The following is an 18,912-nucleotide window of genomic DNA, read 5'->3' as shown; positions in this document are numbered from 1 at the left end:
TTACTTTAATTAATATTATTATAATTATTATTATACAGGATTTATTTAGCGCCAACAGTTTATGCAGCACTTTACAATATAAATAGGGATAGTACAATTACAATAAAGTTCAATATTCAATACAGAAGGAATAGGGCCTTGCTGATGAAGCTTACAATCTAAAGGAAGGGGTACAAAAGGTAAAAACTGCAGGGGATGATCTGATGGAGATGACTCAAGTACAGTTTTTAGATGGAGGTGGGATCGGCTTCCCTGAATAAATGAGTTTTCAAGGATTGCCTAAATACAGACAGGGTAAAAGCTGACTGGACATACCGGGATAGGGAGTTTCAAAGGATGGGAGAGGTTCTGGAAAAGTCCTGGAGGTGAGCATGGGAGAAGGTAACAAGAGAACTAGAGAGCAAGATGTCTTGAGAGGAACCGGAGAGGATGGTTTAAGCAATATCTATAGATGAGGTTGGTGGTGTAGCTTGGGGCAGTGTTGTGGATGGCCTATAAATACAGGTTGCATGATTTCTTTGATTTTTTTTTTGTGAAAAATAATTTAAACAAATAATACATGCTGAAATAGAGTAGTGCCTGAGGATGGGGGATACAACATGTATGTATGTATGTATGTATGTATGTATGTATGTATAATACAACTATTATTATTATTATACAGGATTTACAGTTTGCTCAGTGCTTTACAATATACAGGGAGACAATACAGCAACGATACAGTTCAATACAAGAGGGTTAGGAGGGCCCTGCTCCTTGGAGATTACAATCTAAGAGGGAGGGGCTGGTGGTACAAAAGTTAGTAACTGGGGGGGATTAATTGATAGGAGGAATAGAAGATTCCGTTATTAGCTGAAGGTGGGATAGGCTTCCCTGAAGAGATAGGTTTTCAGAGATCGCCTAAAAGTAGGCAGAGTAGGCGATAGTCGGATAGATTGGGGTAGAGAGTCCTAGAGGACAGGGGAAGCTCTGGAGAAGTCCTGGAGATGAGCATGGGAGGAGGAGACACGGGAGTTAGAGAGCAGGAGGTCGTGCGAGGAGCGGAGAGGACGGTTTGGGTGATATTTGGAGACAAGATTGGTGATGTAATTTGGGGCAGAGTTACACATGGCTTTATATGTTATTGTTAATATTTTGAATTTTATTCGTTGGGAAAGCCAGTGGAGGGATTGGCAGAGAGGGATGGCAGATATGGAACGGTTAGTAAAGTGGATGAGTCTGGCAGCAGCATTCATGATAGACTGAAGAGGGGATAGCCTACGATTAGGTAGGCCAATGATGAGGGAGTTACAATAGTCAAGGCAAGATATAACAAGGGAGTTAATAAGTTTCTTAGTAGTTTCCGAGGTTAGGAACGGGCGTATGTTGGAAATGTGGCGGAGATGAAGTCTACAAGATTTGGACAGCGATTGGATATGGGACTGAAAGGACAGATGGGAATCTAGGATTACACTTCGTACCTTAATATTATACAATATAATGGATATAACAGAACGCAGTCAGAACACATCACAAGCTTCTGTATGAGAACCTGCCACTGTAAGTCAGAACAGTGTTCTAATACAGTTGAAGGTGCTGCAGTCATCAGGAATTTGAGAGATTAGGGTGAGTCATGGGCTTTCTATATGTGGGGGTGCAGGTTGTGAGTTATTCACTTGAACTTTCACCCAGTGGGTTAGTCAGCTCAGGGGCAATGTGCTAATGTGCAGATTACCTTAGTGTTTGGCAGCCTAATTGAAGAGCTATGAGGCATGGCTTGTAATCATCCTAAAATTGGAAGGATGGCATGAGTTGCCATTCTGGGGAATCTAGGTGTGTCTCAGTTAATCAATCTTGAGGTGGGGGGCGGTGTGCAGACTGCTGGCCCTTGTGTAGTTATCAAGCTACCATCGTGAAGAACAGCTGGGTTGTTGATTATCAATCCAAGGCAGGGGCAGACTGACAACTCATGGGGCCCCCGGGCAATAGGGGATCCTTGCTCACACCTATAAAAGCCCATAAAAGGTGCCAGGGGCATTTCATGGGGCCCCCTACTGACCCGGGCCCTCGGGCAGTGCCCAAGTGCTCGAATGGTCATTCCGCCCCTGATCCAAGATCTTGCATGCCACAGGTCTTCAAGGGGGGGAGCAGCTCCAGAGACAGAAATCCCATGAGAGTGAAGATATAAGTCACTTTTTTTCCAGTTTGGAAGACAATGGGGGTTTCTGATTATCACTTTATGTGGTACTGTGGTGATGGCTGTAGGACATTATTAGCTGAGGCAATGCAGGTTGCAGGGCATCAGTTCTCATAAGAAAAGGTTCTAATATAAGGTAATTTAGTGACTTGGATCTTACAAAGCAACTAATCTGCGGGGAAGCAAAGGGAAGGTACAGTGGGGAAAATAATTATTTGATCCCCTGCAGATTTTGTAAGTTTGCCGCTTACAAAGAAATGAAAGGTTTATAATTTTTATCATAGGTGTATTTTAAATGATAGAGACAGAGTAAGAACCAAAAATCCAGAAAAAAACATGATACAAATCTTATAAACTGAGTTGCAGTTCAGTGAGTAAAATAAGTATTTGATCCCCAAGCAAAACATGACTTAGTACTTGGTGGAGAAACCTTTGTTAGCAAGCACAGAAGTAAGACATTTCTTGTAGTTGGTTACCAGGTTTTTACATATCTCAGTAGGGATTTTGGTCCACTCTTCTTTACAAATCTCCTCTAAATCCTTAAGGTTTCTTGGCTGTCGCTTGGCAACTTGAAGTTTCAGCTTCTTCCATTAATTTTTTATAGGATTAAGGTCTGGAGACTGGCTAGGCCACTCCATGATCTTAATGTGCTTCTTCTTGAGCCACTCCTTTGTTGCCTTGGCAGTATGTTTTGGGTCATTGTCATGCTGGAACACCCATCCTCAACCCATCTCCAGTGTTCTGGCTGGGGGAAAAAGGTTCTCATCTATTTTACAATGCATGGCCCCGTCCATTGGCCCCTCAATGCGGCCTGTACCTTTAGCAGAGAAACAGCCCCAAAGCATAATGCTTCCACCTCCGTGCTTGACTGTAGGGATGGTGGGTCATAGTCAGCATTGTTCTTCCTCCAAATGCGGTGAGTCGAGTTAATTCTAAAGATCTCAATTTAATCTGGGGTTAGATATAGCAAGGAAAATTCAGAAGGGGAAATAGAAAGATGTTTCTTACACATTCGTTGTGCCATGTATGAGGGCACGGTGGGCCTCACTTTTCTCCCACACACATTGCACACATGGAGGATTCACCACTGCGCTGCACTGAGGGAAGCATCATTCTGTGTTTGGACAAGCAGAGATGGTGAGGTTTATCTGCTCCTCCCCTCATCCAATCACAACTGCCTTATATTCCTGACCAGCAGTATAAGGGACACTATGACTGCAGCACTTTACTGTATATATTGTTTTTCAGTACATTATGCTTGCAGGTGGATGCAGCGTTGTGCGCGGTCAGTAAACACGCTGAGTCCAAGTACAAATAACAAGAGTTGTGAAGGAATGGCCCAAAGATACAAACAGCCCAGTGGGGGACACCCAGCTAGGAACACCCACGGTTCTGTGCAAATTTGTAGATAGGAGCAGGTTCTGATGCACCGACAGTGTCTGTCTCCAAGGGTAGAATGCGGTCTGGCCGGTCTAAACCCAAAGGGGAGGATTCTGAAGAAGGATGTCATGTCCCTATCCTTCTCAACTGGAACCTTTCACTACCGCTGTTCACAATCCCTGTTAGACAAGTGCACTGTCCCTATCCTACCCACTCAACAGAATGCACACCATATCCTAGGAGAAGATGCTTGAAGGCTATGTTGACCCAGGATGGCTGCCAGGGTCACCTATATGCAGTGTGGCCAACTGGAACACTGCCTTAGGGGACCAAGGAAGCCATAGAGAAACCAAGTTTCTCTCTGCTTCCTCTCCAGCTACAATACCTACCACTCTGGCCAAGTGCCACCTACAGTGGAAAACTAACACTGCACCTGCCTAAATGCTAAGCTTGCTACTTTATATATTGTGTTGTGTATTACAATAGTGCTGACTGCTGTGCATTACAGTTAATGGTCAGTAGTTTCTGACTAATTTAAAGTTAATGTGAACACACAACTACATAGACACATGGGGGTAGATTTATTAAGACTGGAGAGTGCAACATCTGGCGCAGCTGTGCGTGGTAGCCAATCAGCTTCAACTTCAGCTTGTTCAATTAACATTTGACAAAAACACCTTGACGTTGATTGGTTACTATGCACAGTTGCACTCTCCAATTTTAGTAAATCAACCCATGGCAACATAGTTCAGGCTATATAATGGGCATACTAGCAATTAGGAAAGATAAAAAAATTACATTTTTTTTTACCTTTCTCTAAGTTTTTATTGTTTGGTCATGTGACTGCACAGCAGGCAGCTATTTATGTCACTCACGCTGCACAGTTCTATTGGTTTGCAGTAGCTGAGAGTGGCTCCCAGATGGAGCCTTCCTGGCAATTGTAAAGGCAGTGCTGGGCACACTGATATTTCCATCACTCACACAGGAAACTCCACAGCTCAGCTAGTGGAGGGAGCGCTGGGCAGGCTAATTATTATGTCCCTCACTCATAATCAGCTCAGCTAGCAGAGGCACGGCTGGGCAGGGGAAGTGACAAGTAACATAGTTGGTAACGGGCGGACTAACCATTTGGAATCTCGGGCACTGCCCGAGGGCCCGGGGTCAGTAGGGGGCCCCATGAGATGCCCCTGGTACCTTTTTCATAGGCTTTTTTGAGTTTGGGCAAGGACACAGGGGCCCCATGATCTCCTATTGCCCGGGGGCCCTATGAGTTGTCAGTCCGCCCCTGGTTGGTAAGGTTGAGTAACACACTAGCCCATCCAGTTCAAGGTTTGTGTTTAAGCCAAAATCATTTCCCATATCCCTGTATATTGTGTTCGCTAAGTAAACAGACTACGGAAGATACAGGCATGCCGTGCATGAGCACAGTGCCCTGTACTTCTGAAATTCAAGTCCTATAATGCAAACAAGCATAAGTCTACTTTCATGCTTTGTGTGGTTTGTTTACAAGGAAGGGGAGCTGGCAGGGTCAACTAATTAGTAAATGCAGCAAAATAAAAAGCAACACATTACTATGGCACAGAATTTATTATTATACAGGATTTATATAGCGTCAACAGTTTGCTCAGCGTTTTACAATATAATGGGAGACAATACAGCAACAATACAGTTCAATACAAGAGGGATAGGAGGGCCCTGCTCCTTGGAGCTTACAATCTAAGAGGTATATATCTATATATTATTATTATACAGGATTTATATAGCGTCAACAGTTTGCTCAGCGTTTTACAATATAATGGGAGACAATACAGCAACAATACAGTTCAATACAAGAGGTTAATCTTTTTTTTTTTTAAGTGCGGTATACTCATTAATGCCAAGTGGTATGCATCTATAGGTAAACAGCGGTGTGAAGGGGTTAAAGATGTTCTATTTTAAGATAGGCTCATAGTTTTAGCTCTCTTCCCATATTGTTTTATTTTTAGGCTTATATGTGCCTGTAACAGAAGAGAATATATATAGAGAATTGGCACTGGAGAAGTGTTGGTTATAAGTAACAAAAGTCCATATAAAAGTCCAAAAGGATAAACACAATGCAGCATCCACAGCAGCACCCTTAATAGTAAAGCTGGAACTCTGTGGGGGGTGAAAGAAACAAAGGGGCACCAAATTAAGTTCAGCATAAAGTTAATGCAGTTTATTACAACACATACAATTGGCAACTCACTAGAGCAGGGATGTCAAACTGGTGGCCCTCCAGCTGTTGCGAAACTACAAGTCCCATCATGCCTCTGCCTTTGGGAGTCATGTTTGTAACTGTCAATTTTGCAATGCCTCATGGTACTTGTAGTTTGGCAACAGCTAGAGGGCCGCCAGCTTGACACCTGTGCACTAGAGGGTAGAAGTGGCAGGCATGTCTACAAGTCATACAGGTGTCTCCCCTGTGGTTCCGTCTTCCAGATGGTAAAGGTAGCCTCCATGTAGCTGGGCTGTAGCTTCCAAGAGCGGCCATCTGCTGTGATAGCCAGTGTGGAATGCAAGATGGCGCCGGACCAGACGTGACTTCAGTGGGGAAACGTGATAATGTAAGACTGGGCGGTAACGCGCTTCAGAGACCTGAAGAAGCTTCGAACATGTTACTTCCCACTCTTACGTCATCACATTCCCCTGCTGGTGTTACGTCCGGCACCATCTTGCGTTCCATGCTGGCTATTGCGGTGGGCTACCCCAACTGCCTGGAATCCGAGGCCACAGGGGAGACACCTGTATGACTTGTAGACATGCCTGCCACTTCTACCCTCTAGTGCACAGGTGTCAAGTTGGAGGCTCTCCAGCTGTTGCCAAACTACAAGTCCCATGCGGCATTGCATGATTGACAGTTACACACGACTCCCAAAGGCAGAGGCATGATGGGACTTGTAGTTTCGCAACAGCTGGAGGGCTGCCAGTTTGACATCCCTGCTCTAGTGAGTTGTCAATTGTATGTGTTGTAATAAACCGCATTACCTTTATGCTGCGCTTAATTTGGCGCCCCTTTGTTTCTTTTACCCCCACAGAGTGCCAGCTTTACTCTTAAGGGTGCAGCTGCGGATGCCGCATTGTGTTTATCCTTTTGGACTTTTATTACTTATAACCAACACTTCTCCAGTGCCAATTCTCTATATATATTCTCTTCTGTTACAGGCACATATAATCCTAAAAAAATAAAAAAATATGGGCAGAGAGCTAAAACTTTGTTTGAGCCTACCTTAACCACTTGCCTACCAGGCACTTATACCCCCTTCCTTACCAGGCCAATTTTCAGCTTTCAGCGCTGCCGCACTTTGATTGACAATTGCGCGGTCATGCAACATTGTACCCATATGAAATTTTGATCATTTTTTTCTCACAAATAGAGCTTTCTTTTGGTGGTATTTAATCACCACTGGGCGCTTTACTTTTTGCGCTATAAATTAAAAAAAGTGCAAAAAATTTGAAAAAAAAGTTTGTTTCTTTTATAAAATTTTTCAAACAGGTATTTTTTCTCCTTCACTGATTTGTGTTGATGAGGTGGCACTGATGGGCACTGATAGGCGGCACTGATGGGCACTGATAGGCAGCACTAAAGGGCACTGATAGGCAGTACTAATGAGGTGGCACGGATAGGCGGCACTGATATGCAGCACTGATAGGCGGCACTGATAGGTGACACTGATGATGGGTACTGATAGACGGCACTGACTGGCATCACTTCTGGGCACTGACTGGCGGCACTGACTGGCACAACCCCTGGGCACTGACTGGTGGCACTGACTGGCAGCACTGCTGGGCTGCACTGGTGGGTGGCACTGGTGGGCAGCACTGGTGGGTGGGCACAGGTGGGTGGCACTGGTGGGCACAGGTGGGTGGCACTGCTGGGCACATGTAGGTGGCACTTCTGGGCACAGGTAGGTGGCACTGCAGAGTGGCACAGGTGGGGGCACTGCTGGGCACAGGTGGGGGCACTGCTGGGCACAGGTGGGGGCACTGCTGGGAACGGGTGGGCGGGGCTAGTGGGCGCAACTTGCGGGTGTCACTGCTGGGCACCGATCATCAGTGCCCTGATGATCGGTGCCGATCCCCGCTCTGACAACTGCCGGTTCTCGGCAGTACTTTCCTCACGATCTGACAGCGTGAGGAAAGTGCAGCCGAGAACCGGCACTTGCATTTCCCTGTGATCAGCGTGTCATTGGACACTGCTGATCACGTGGTAAAAGGCCGGTGGGATCGGCCTTTCACCACATCACGTGATCAGCTGTGTCCGTAGGACACAGCGATCACGGAGATCGCCGGGTGCGCTCCCCCTGGGGCGCGCAGGAGAGCGTGTTCTGGGAGGACGTCATATGACGTCCACTCAGAACTGGCCGGCCGCGGTGAAGCCGTCATTCGGCTATGCGCGGTCGGCAAGAGGTTAAAATAGAACATCTTTAACCCCTTCACACCGCTGTTTACCTATAGATGCATACCACTTGGCATTAAAGAGTAAACCGCACTTACAAATTTAACCTCTTGTATTGAACTGTATTGTTGCTGTAAAGTGCTGAGCAAACTGTTGGCAAAGGCAGAGGCATGATGGGACTTGTAGCTTCGCAACAGCTGTTGGGCCGCCAGTTTGACACCCCTGCTCTAGTGAGTTGCCAATTGTATGTGTTGTAATAAACCGCATTAACTTTATGCTGCACTTAGTTTGGCGCCCCTTTGTTTCTTTCATATGTGCCTGTGAAGCTCACAATTGTGGAATCATTGTATTTTTTGGGTACCAGGGCTGTCCCTTTTACAGCTTATTTAGAAGTTCAGCAGCCCTTGCCACCCCTTTGAAAAGCGATCCACCGCCGTTAAAACCGCAGGCGCCTCATGGTCAGTTGTAAAGGGTGAACCACCGCACCGCTACTGTGCCAAAATCCGCAGAAATGATACAGACTCATGTTGTCACTCTGCACTGCCATCCTGGAAATGCTAAGACTAAAGCAATGAAAGAAGCTCTCTATGCACACCCCATGCAGCAGGAAGGCACTGATATATTCCCTCCTCTGGGTGCTATGCTCTCCATTCATTTTACCAGTCTCTCTCAGATGTGGACTTTACCACAGACAATGAGGCAGAAATCCAGAGCCAGGGGACAGGTAACAAAGTAATGTAACCCTTCCCCTGACAACTCAATGCAGCACCCAAGTGTCAGTGGCACACACAACACAGCCATGGCTAATCCCCACAGCACCAGAAGTAAACAAGCCTGCGCTCTGGGGACTCCGGAAGGAGCCTTTTAATTGGACAAGGAGCTTACGGAGCCGTTAGGACATGCGCATGCCCATTATGAGTTGGACGCAGGCTGGGCTTTGCCAAGGTAACGGGCTCTGTTTACATCGTTCTGACACCAGAGATCGAACCCTGTTGCAGTACAAAGGAAGCCCGGGGAAAGGAGAGTCCGCAGCATGCCGGTCCGCTTCAAGGTGCCACTACAACCTCGAGCCTCGAGCAGCAGCTGTCTGTTTTGTGGTAGCAGTGTGTTATAGAAGCAGAATAATGGCTGTGAATGGAGCTAGGAGAGAGAAGGAGGGGGCTCCATCTGTGCAGATTCTGGCTTTGGGGTTCCTTATTAGCTAGTATTGCTTCTCTCATTTCTTTAAGGCCGCGTTCAAATGTGCAGAAAAACTGATGGAAACTGGCACACAGATTTCACTTGCAGAGACATCAGATTTTATGCACACTTCAATGATTTTTATAAACATTGCAGATTCCTGCGCAGAAAAAATCCACACGTTGTACTAGTGTGGTGTGCACAGGGCACATATAGAACAATTGATTTTGTTGTGCCCTTGCAGAAAAACTGAAATCTTTGCACCATGGTGTGAATGACCCCTTAACCAGAGAAGCCCATGCTTAGATTTTGCATGGAAACTGCCATTCTTGTAGAATACCTGCAGAAATGGCAGTTAAAGGGCAACATCCACATATGATGTTTGATTTAAATTCAAATTTGCAGCTGTGTATTGTATTTCACATTGGTTGCAATATCTGTACAGAGATCAGGAAGAATGCTCGACTAGTGTAAGAAAGTGAAAGTGAAAATGACTACAGTGCAGGGTATATGTCCTTGTCTACCTGTCTGAATGGATTGTAGAGTGTGGATGTCAGATCTCTAGTAAATCTGCACTTCGTGTAACATAAGTGGGCGTTCCTGTGCTAATATCTAAATTCCCAAAAACAAACATTTAAAGGATATCTAATCTCAAAAGCAAACAAAAATAGAAAAAATATATATATATAAATAAATACAGTTTACCAGTGCTTGGGGGTGGTACCGGCATTAGTCTTCTTTTTATAGGATCAGAACATGTTCCGCAAGTACAGAAAATATCTGTTGATCTTGCCAGAAATGCAGAATCTTTGCCACTGCCTGTAAGCTTAACAGGAAGCAAAAGCAACCTCATCTTTCTTTTGTAGCCACTACATCTAAGAACTCATAAACTGCAATATATATACATGTATATAGGCAAGACAAAGTATGTGAACAATAGTAGATAAACAATATGCCTAACCCACAAGCAATTTCTAATTTCATATAAACTGTCTGCATTTATAGACAATTTGTCTGTGACTTAAGCCGGCCATACATGGATTCAAACTCTAGCTGGTTTAGCAGAGACCGATAATTGATCCATGTATGGGCACCTTGGTTGTACAGATGTCGATCTATTCCTGTCAGATTTTTCTATAGCTGGGAGCACTGTTAATTGTGTTCTTGGGGCTGGGATTGCTCCCCACTGTGAAAACACAATACTGCATTTCAGTGATTTGGCACAAATGTATAATGTATGGCCTGCCTTAGATGAGGATCAGATCACATTTACTGGCAAAAATCATTCAGAAAACCAGTGAGTTTCACTGAGTTCACATACTTTTTATTGGCACTGTGTGTAAATATATAGATCGACTTCTGTACAACCATCATGCCCGTACATGGATCAAAATTCGGCCGGTCCCAGCTGAACCAGCCACATTTCGATCCAACCCAAAGCTGAACTTCCACTAACACTTTTAAGCAGTTACAGCAACAGTGTGTTTTTTTTTCCTTTTGGGATAAAGTTTTCATACAAATGAATAGAGCTGACAGTTGTAAGCACCCAGTGTTAAAGCAAACTAAACCTTCCTATCCTTTACAGCCAAGGAGGCTGCCATCGTAGCCTGTGTGTAATCTGCAGTTGCCATGATGCTGCACGTGATCAGTTATTACTGTGGCAGTTATCACTGGTGGCATGCCTTGAATGTAACTGTTATAGGAAAGTGTTAAATTGATGGGTTTAGTTCTATGTTAAAGTGGAACTAAACCCTCCTGTCGTTTTCAGTCAAAGAAGCTGCCTTCTTAGCCTATGTTTGATCTTCAACTGCCATGGTGCTGCACATGTGATCAGATATGACACCAACCACTTGATGGTTTGACAGTTTGTTTGAGAGCACATGCAATGTGACAGTTACATTCCTAGTTCCGCTTAAAATTTTTCGTCTCAATCCTCTAACTGTCTCTTTTTGTGGACAGTTTGGACTGTAAAAGGAAGTTAAAAATAAATGACTTACTGACAGGATCAACAGGTAATAAAATGATGTTACAGGTGAGACTGGAGTGTTAATGCTAGTGACAGACAGTGTTATACAGTATATGTAATTTGTTTACAATTTAAAGTTATGGAACAATGATCTTTGGTCAAAAAATAATGAACATATTTAACCTTTTCTCTGCTAGTTTTGAATACAAGCAGTATCTTTAAATTGAATTTAAATTTGATTTGATGTTCTATGTTGGTCCAGGCCTCATCAGAATATGACAGGAACTTCAAGTGGCACACATCCTATGATGCAAGTGAAGACCCTTCCCAGATATACAGATGGGCTGGTCTTCGATCTGATGAGCTTGGTGAGAAAAAGTAGAATAAATGCACTTGCATATGATTATTTCAGAAAATTGAAGCGCTGTCATAGACTGTAGATTGAAGGTGATAATGAAGTTATAGAAGTTACATTCATTTGATAAGATAGAATCATTCGTGAATATGTAATTGTCAAAACAAAAAGATCTTTGAGCAGTCCTGTGGCTTCCACCACCATGTATGTGGTTGCTGCAATGTCATACCCCAGTATACTGCTGTGCTTATTGGACAGATATAGAATATAATATAGTGTTCTTATTATACAACAGTGTAACCATACTTATAGGATCTTGTTCTAAGATAGAATAATAAACATTACTGGTAATAAAACATTTTGTATATTTTAGATAGACTTAAACAAACAAAAAAAACATGCTTTTTTAATCATTAAAGCGGTAGTAAACACTGCTTGGAGAATTGTACCTACAGGTAAGGTTATAATAAAACTTACCCGTATGTACAAGGATTATCTGCTAAACGTGCACAGATATTCACTGTTTCTGCAGTCGGTGATGTCACCAGTGCATGTACTCTGAAAGGATGGCATAAGTCAAAGCTCTGTGCCATGGCCCTGACTCCTGTGCCGGGACGGGAGCCCACAAACCCGGAAGAAAGACTTGGTGAAAATGGATGCCCTGTCAGCAGTGACAGTGCTCTGCTGGAGGGCTTTGTGCTAAGGTAAGTCTTTAAAGCAAAGCTTCACCCAAAAGGGGAAGTTCCGCTTTAAGGACTGCTCCCCCACTCCCCATTAAGGATTGGCACCTTTGGGGGGCAGCGGAGCAGGTACCCGAATTTGACAGGTACTCGCTCCCACTTCCGGTCTGATCGCCTAGGCGATCAGAAGCGAAAGGTGTCTTCCCTCCCTGTAGTCTTTTGGGTCCCAGAAGACTACAGGACCATTCATGAAGCGCAGCGCTACTCGCGCATGCGCAGTGGGTACCCGGCTGTGAAGCTGCAAGCTATCACAGCCGGGTGCCCACACTGAAGATGCCGGCCTCCTGGAATCGAGGACGGCCTGTTAAACGGGCTGCGGGGGACACACCGTGGGACCGAGGGACAGGTAAGTGGCTGTTTTTTAAAAGTCAGCATCTACAGTTTTTGTAGCTGCTGACATTTATTTTTTGACAGAGTGAGTGAAACTCCACTTTAATAATGTGCTAGTATGCAATGCATACTAGCACATTATAACATTAACTTGCAGGGAGAATTTTTTTTTTCCATTTTTGCAAGTTTCCTACCACTTTAACTAGGTCTATGCTGGTATATGTGTTGATAATAGCAAGAACACATTCTTCTCAAGTGAAAGTCTTTTGAAGACACAAGATTAAATACCTTCTTGGTAGGGTTGTGCCTTTAGCCCTCTGCTATTCATAAATGTATTTTCTGGCTGCACTCTAACACTCAGAAGCCTCTTCAGCAAACAGACAGGTCATAGTCACATGAACCAATTGTAGTAAACCTTTGAGGCATGCTTATTTTATATATGTCTCATTTTCAATAGCTGCCCTAACAACCCTAGTTATTTTCCATCAGTTCTCACGATTTGTAATTTGAAATATAAGTATCTCAATAAACTACAGTGTTTTATGTTGCTTTTGATTATTTTTTTTAATTAAAATGTATAGAGTAAGGAAGGGTTAACCCCCTATCAGGTTGCGTTTTTCTGCCACAAGGCAAAAGGAAATTTCCCTAAAGTATTGTGTCTTGAATTAAGACAGTCCATTCACTTCGAAAGGGACCTTAAAGCAGAACAGTGGCCAGGTTGTGGACATTCAAATTTTAACAGGCATGTGAAAGTGTAAGTAACGTCACCCTATGAATTTTGTAGACTTTTTGAACATATTTGAACAAGCAAACATTTTCTCTTCATTTAAACAGTGCCCACATATAAAGGAAATATACTTGAACAAATGTCACATAAAATTGACATGGCATATTCATTCTAATAATTTAAATTAACAAAAATGTGCATCTGTCACATGGAAAAAGTAAGTACACCCTTACATTTACGTAGTCTTCCAGTAAATTAAAATCCACTATTCTAGATTAGGTGCCAATGCTTAGAGCCCCAATAGAGAGTATGCAGGTGGAACCTGTCTTATTTAAACCCCAGACATCTAGGGGGAGATTTACTAAAGCTGGTTCACTCAGAATCTGGTGCAGCTGTACATGGTAGCCAATCAGCTTCTAACCTTAGCTTGTTCGGTTAAGCTATGGCAATAAAACCTGGAAGCTGATTGGTTTTCATGCAGAAGCTAACCTGATTTTGCACTCTCCAGCTTTAGTAAATAAACCCCCTAGGGTCTGGTGCTCTATTGGTGTGTGTTATGTCATCATGCTTAGATTAAATTAGCTTTCTAAGGCCCTCTGAAGGAAAGCTGTGGATGACTATGGGTCTGGCAAAGGAATTTAAAAAGGCTGTCAGTTTATTAGAAGTCCATCATTCTGTTGTAAAGAAAACAATCTACAAGTAACATAGGTATTAAATGACTGCTAATTTGTCCAGGACTGGCCAGACCAGCAAAATATGCTCTAAAACTGACCATTTGATGCTAAAAACGTCTTCTAGAATCCCCAAATTTTTATTGCAGATAACTCCGGCAACAGTTGTTGCCAAAATGCATGCATCTACAATCAGAAATATATTACAACAATTTAACCTGCATGGGAGGTGTGCCAGGAAAAAGTTTTTAATGTCTAAAAAGAACATTAGAGCAAAACTAAAGTTTGTCAGTGAACATATAGGCAAAGACCAGGCCTTCTGGAACAGTATGTTTAGTGCAAACAAAATACAGCATTTCTGGAGAAGATCCTCATAACAACTGTGAAGCATAGTGGTAGAAATGCTAATACTTGTAGTGCCTCTCTAAGCAAAGAAGGGGAATGTATGTAGTCCCCCTGGTACTCAGGAATGGGGTGCTGCTGGAAAATATCACCATCCAGCAGTGTCTGGCATACTTAGAAAACTCGCCACTCAACCTAATCCAGTCTATGTGGTTAACATATGTAAAATGGCCTCAGCCTTGCACCACTCCACAAGCCACGCCCTCTCACATGTTGCGCCCCATCAGGGCTTAGTCATAGAGGTAAATGGCAGAGGTAGGACGGAAGAACTTATGCATCACTGGCCGTGAAGATGAGAAGATAAACATGTGCAAGTGATTAGGGTGATGAAGTGAAATAGGGAAACAGAGTTTGAAATTGAAAGAAAAGCTGACAGTATGTGAGAGGAAGATAAGGAAGGAAGGAAGAAAAAAAAAGAATGCTAAGGGATGTGAGAAATGATGCTGAAAGTAATGTAGAGTGAAAAGTTTAAAAAAGGATTGGAAAGTGAAAAAAGTAAAAAATAAAAAAGTGATTAAATACATTTTTTTTTGTAAAAAATGAGAATAAGAATTGAATAGTGATCAGTTAAGAGTTGTAATGTAGTGATGCCAATAAAAAAAAAACAATAAATAGTGAGTGAAATAATGAAAGACACCGTGTGGTGAAAATGAGAAGAAAAAAATGTATAGTGTTTGTTTAGTGTAAGAAATTGTTTGAAAAGTCCTACTGACACAGGGCATAACGCGTATAGGGGTGAATCCACGCTATGAGAGAGGAGATGGTCATTGTGTTGTGATGTACACTGCTGTTTGATGTCCCTTGATATGTGTATACCATACAACTGAGAGTGCGTTTAATAAGCGAGTGTTATTCTTGGGAATTTTAATAAAGACATTTTTATACAAAGAACACTATTAGCCACGTTCTGTTTTACATGTATTTCTGCCTGTGAGTGTGACACTGCCAGTGAAGGAGTGTGCTTTTGTGGAATGGAGGACATACTGCCCTGGAAGGAATAATAAGTGCCTTTTGAGACCTTGATGTAATATTGGGGTCAATACTATGATATGAGTGTTTAATAAATAGGGATGAGTGGCTGCATGCACAGCATGGACAACACTGGAAGTATAAAGAGGATTATGCATTTACAACACGTTGGTGGTGGACTGTTTATCAATAGATTATATCTAATTTATTATTTAACGTTTTTTTTATATGTTTTGCTCTACATCTGTGTTATACACTATATTGTCAAAAGTATTGAGACGCCTGCTTTTACATGCACATGAACTTTAATGGCATCCCAGTCTTAGTCCGTAGGGTTCAATATTGAGTTGGTCCACCCTTTGCAGCTATAACAGCTTCAACTCTTCTGGGAAAGCTGTCCACAGTGTTTAGAAGTGTGTCTACTGGAATGTTTCACCATTCTTCCAGAAGCACATTTGTAAGGTCAGGCACTGATGTCAGATGAGAAGGCCTGGCTCACAGGCCTCTAATTCATCCCAAAGTATTCTGTCGGGTTGAGGTCAGGACTCTGTGCAGGCCAGTCAAGTTCCTCCACCCCAAACTCGCTCATACATGTCTTTATGGACCTTGCTTTGTGCACTGGTGCACAGTCATGTTAGAAGAGGAAGGAGTCATCCCCAAACTGTTCCCACAAAGTTGGGAGCATGAAATTTTCCAAAATGTCTTGGTATGCTGACGCCTTCACTGAAACTAAGGGGCCAAGCCCAACCTTAATAAAACGACCTCATACCATAATCCCCCCTCCACCACTTTACACTTGGCACAATGCAGTCAGGCAAGTACCATTCTCCTGGCAACCACCAAACCCACACACGTCCAGCAGATTGCCAGACAGAGATCGTGATTCATCACTCCAGAGAACACGCCTCCACTTCTCTAGAGTCCAGTGGCAGCGTGCTTTACACTACTGCACCCGATGCTTTGCATTGCACTTTGTGATGTAAGGCTTGGACACAGCTGCTCACCAGCCCATTCCATGAAGCTCGCTAGGCAATGTTGTTGTGTTAATCTGAAGGCCACATGAAGTTTGGAGGTCTTTAGCTATTGACTCTGCAGACAGTTGTTGACTTCTGCGCACTGTGTGCTTCAGCATGCGCTGACCCCGCTCTGTCATTTTACGTGGCCTACCACTTCGTGGCTGAATTGCTGCTGTTCCCAGTTGCTTTCACTTTGTTATATTACCACTAACAGTTGATATGTGTCCATATGTGGCATGGTGGGGATATCCGGTGTGACGTGGCATGTTCTGTTTCCTTCTGACAGGGGACGCCTATGAAGATCTGGGTGTGGACCTACTGTGGTGTCATACACACATGCCATATTAAGGCCCACCATTGGCCAAGCCATTTGCTTTCCTTCTTATGTTCTTGCGGAGATAAGCTGGTTCTGTCTGTACTGGAAACAAATAATCTATATATTTTCTGTATGGCTCGCCTCCAGTCCTGGTCCCCTATGTCCGCCCCCCAGACATCTATGCCAGCGACTTACCACCTCCACTAGCACTACTCTCCCTCATATTCAAACTACGGTCCTGAAGAAGCCAAATGCATAGGCAAAACGCGTTGACCATATTTAAAAATATATGTATGTTGTCACTATGTGCTGAGTGGTTATCCTTTTTTTTTTGTTTAAGTCCGCAAACGTGGAACTGTAACGAAAAAACCCTTCTCGGCCTTTTGGCTAAGATCAAGTGTAGTATCTGTTTTTATCAGTGTCCAGTGGGGTTGCTACCGACCATTCTGGTAAGAGGATGGCTGTTGTACGGTACCCTCACTGGTATGATGGGGGTCCGGAAGGCTAGTACCGGAGGGACAGAAACCAGGGAGCGCCATGATTCGTTCTGGGGCCTTGGGAGTAATTCCTCTGGGGAGACCGGAAAGACCCAGTTCCTCCTGGTTTGAGCATGCTACCTTGGTCTGGCCTGGGGCTGAGGAGGCAAAAAGTCCGCAAACTCAGTGCCCCCTGAGGAGACGCGCTCAGGGGTGTCACTAGTAACACTTGGGTGTGGGACCCCACGGTGTGAAGATGACACATGGCCACTGTTTTTACACTCTTTTTTGCACAGCGCCCTAAGGACCAGGTCTTTTGGCTAAGTCCAGGGCAATTTTTGCTACAGGCCTCAGGGCCTGGTCTGTGCACTATTAGGCACGGTACCACTTTTTTATTTTATTCTATTTATTTAAACCACTCCCACGTTTTGTCACTTTTTGCTTTCTTATGTGTGTGTTTTTTCACGGATGGAGGGTGTGGGTCCTCGGGCCTTACCTGAAGTCTAGGGGGAGGATGTGTGGCCATACGGTTCCTTCCTCCCCTGATCCCTAGGGGGTTTTCTCTTCGGGAGAACCCCCTTGCCTAGTACTGGATGTCCGGCTTCGGCTGGGCATAAGGAACGGTGGTCCACCAGGCCTTTTGGCCAGGAGGACCAAATGGGAACCTTGTCCCTGTCAGGAGCTTCGTGCCCCGGGGGATCGGGTGAACGGTCCAACCCTTTCGGGGGTAGGACAAACACACCCCTAAGTGCACGTTTTTCGTGTGTGTGTTTCTGCACTTGCACTTTTTTGCTGAGTGGTTATCCTTTACTATACATGAGGGGGGCTCTGTGCTCAACTTGATGGGCTTTGTTCTCATCTTCTCTTTTGAAGAGTATCTTTTGTAATATTGGTCCTATTATGGAGATATGATTCTTTTTTTTTCAATAAATGGTTATATGTATTTTATTGTGTGGTCTCTCACTGTGCCCAAAGGATCCAATGCTTTACCGTACTTAGCAGTTCGGTCCTTTTTCTTTTCAATATTTATAGGATTTGGCACTAGAAAGCTTGTTTTGATAGTTTTTTTTTGTTGTATTACCGCTAACGGTTGACCATGGAATATTTAATAGCAAGGACATTTCACAGATGGACTTATTGCACAGGTGGCAACCTACCACAGTACCACCCTTGAATTCACTGAGCTCCTGAGAGCGACCCATTCTTTCACAAATGTTTGTAGAAGCAGTCTGCATGCCTAGGTGGTTGATTTTATACACGTGGCCATGGAGGTGATTGGAACACCTGAATCCAATGATTTGGAGGGCCGTCCCAATAATGTTGGTAATATAGTGTATTAGTTATGCAAGGAAACCCACAACTATCTTGAAACTGAAGAAATTTTATATGGAGGAGTGGTCAGAATGTCTCAGAGTCAATGTAAGATTGTGGGGTAGTTATGCAATTTTGGAATTGGAAATTGGAATCGGAAAATACATCTTTCCTTATCTTTTTATTTAGGTATGTTACTTTTATCTGTGGGCACTGTTTAAATGAAAATCTAATATCCTGTTCAAAAAGCCAACAATTTGTGTGTACATTTGTGTACAAATTCATAGCCAGCAGTAAACAAGCTTGAGGACCAGTTCACATTAGTACGGGCACAGCAGTCTATTCATTTGAATGGGCTTCTGTGCCTGCGTTTCACGCAAGGAAAAGGTGCATGCACCTTTCCCAAAACGCATCTGCAGTGGAACCGCATGTCTTTTTGACCATGCGGTTTCTATTCGGTTCCTGCACCCACGATCGCACT

The 18,912-nt window shown here is 43.7% G+C and overlaps 1 protein-coding gene and 1 pseudogene across 3 annotated transcripts in view; both read left to right on the top strand.

The window, feature by feature from the left end:
- The first annotated feature begins 8,825 nt into the window (after positions 1 to 8,825).
- SAXO6 (stabilizer of axonemal microtubules 6) overlaps positions 8,826 to 18,912 on the top strand; it is a 90,466-nt gene continuing 80,379 nt past the window's right edge. For 2 of the 3 annotated variants that reach the window (XM_089674189.1, XM_089674188.1), the window contains exons 1-2: positions 8,889 to 9,024; positions 11,381 to 11,486. In XM_089674189.1, the coding sequence (XP_089530315.1) occupies positions 9,007 to 9,024; positions 11,381 to 11,486 (124 nt within the window). In that variant the 5' untranslated portion in view covers positions 8,889 to 9,006. Of the gene's footprint in view, positions 9,025 to 11,380; positions 11,487 to 18,912 lie in introns of all 3 variants that reach the window. The other variant, XM_089674190.1, reaches the window with a different exon arrangement.
- On the top strand, positions 17,012 to 17,124 carry LOC149464864 (U2 spliceosomal RNA; annotated as a pseudogene).

Source organism: Staurois parvus, unplaced genomic scaffold (assembly GCF_062004578.1).
Source record: "Staurois parvus isolate SC_StPar_1 unplaced genomic scaffold, SC_StPar_1.0 ptg000147l, whole genome shotgun sequence".
NCBI classification, from domain to species: Eukaryota; Metazoa; Chordata; class Amphibia; order Anura; family Ranidae; genus Staurois; species Staurois parvus.
The sequence above is the reverse complement of the archived record's forward strand: the minus strand, read 5'-3'. Positions and strand labels throughout refer to the sequence as shown.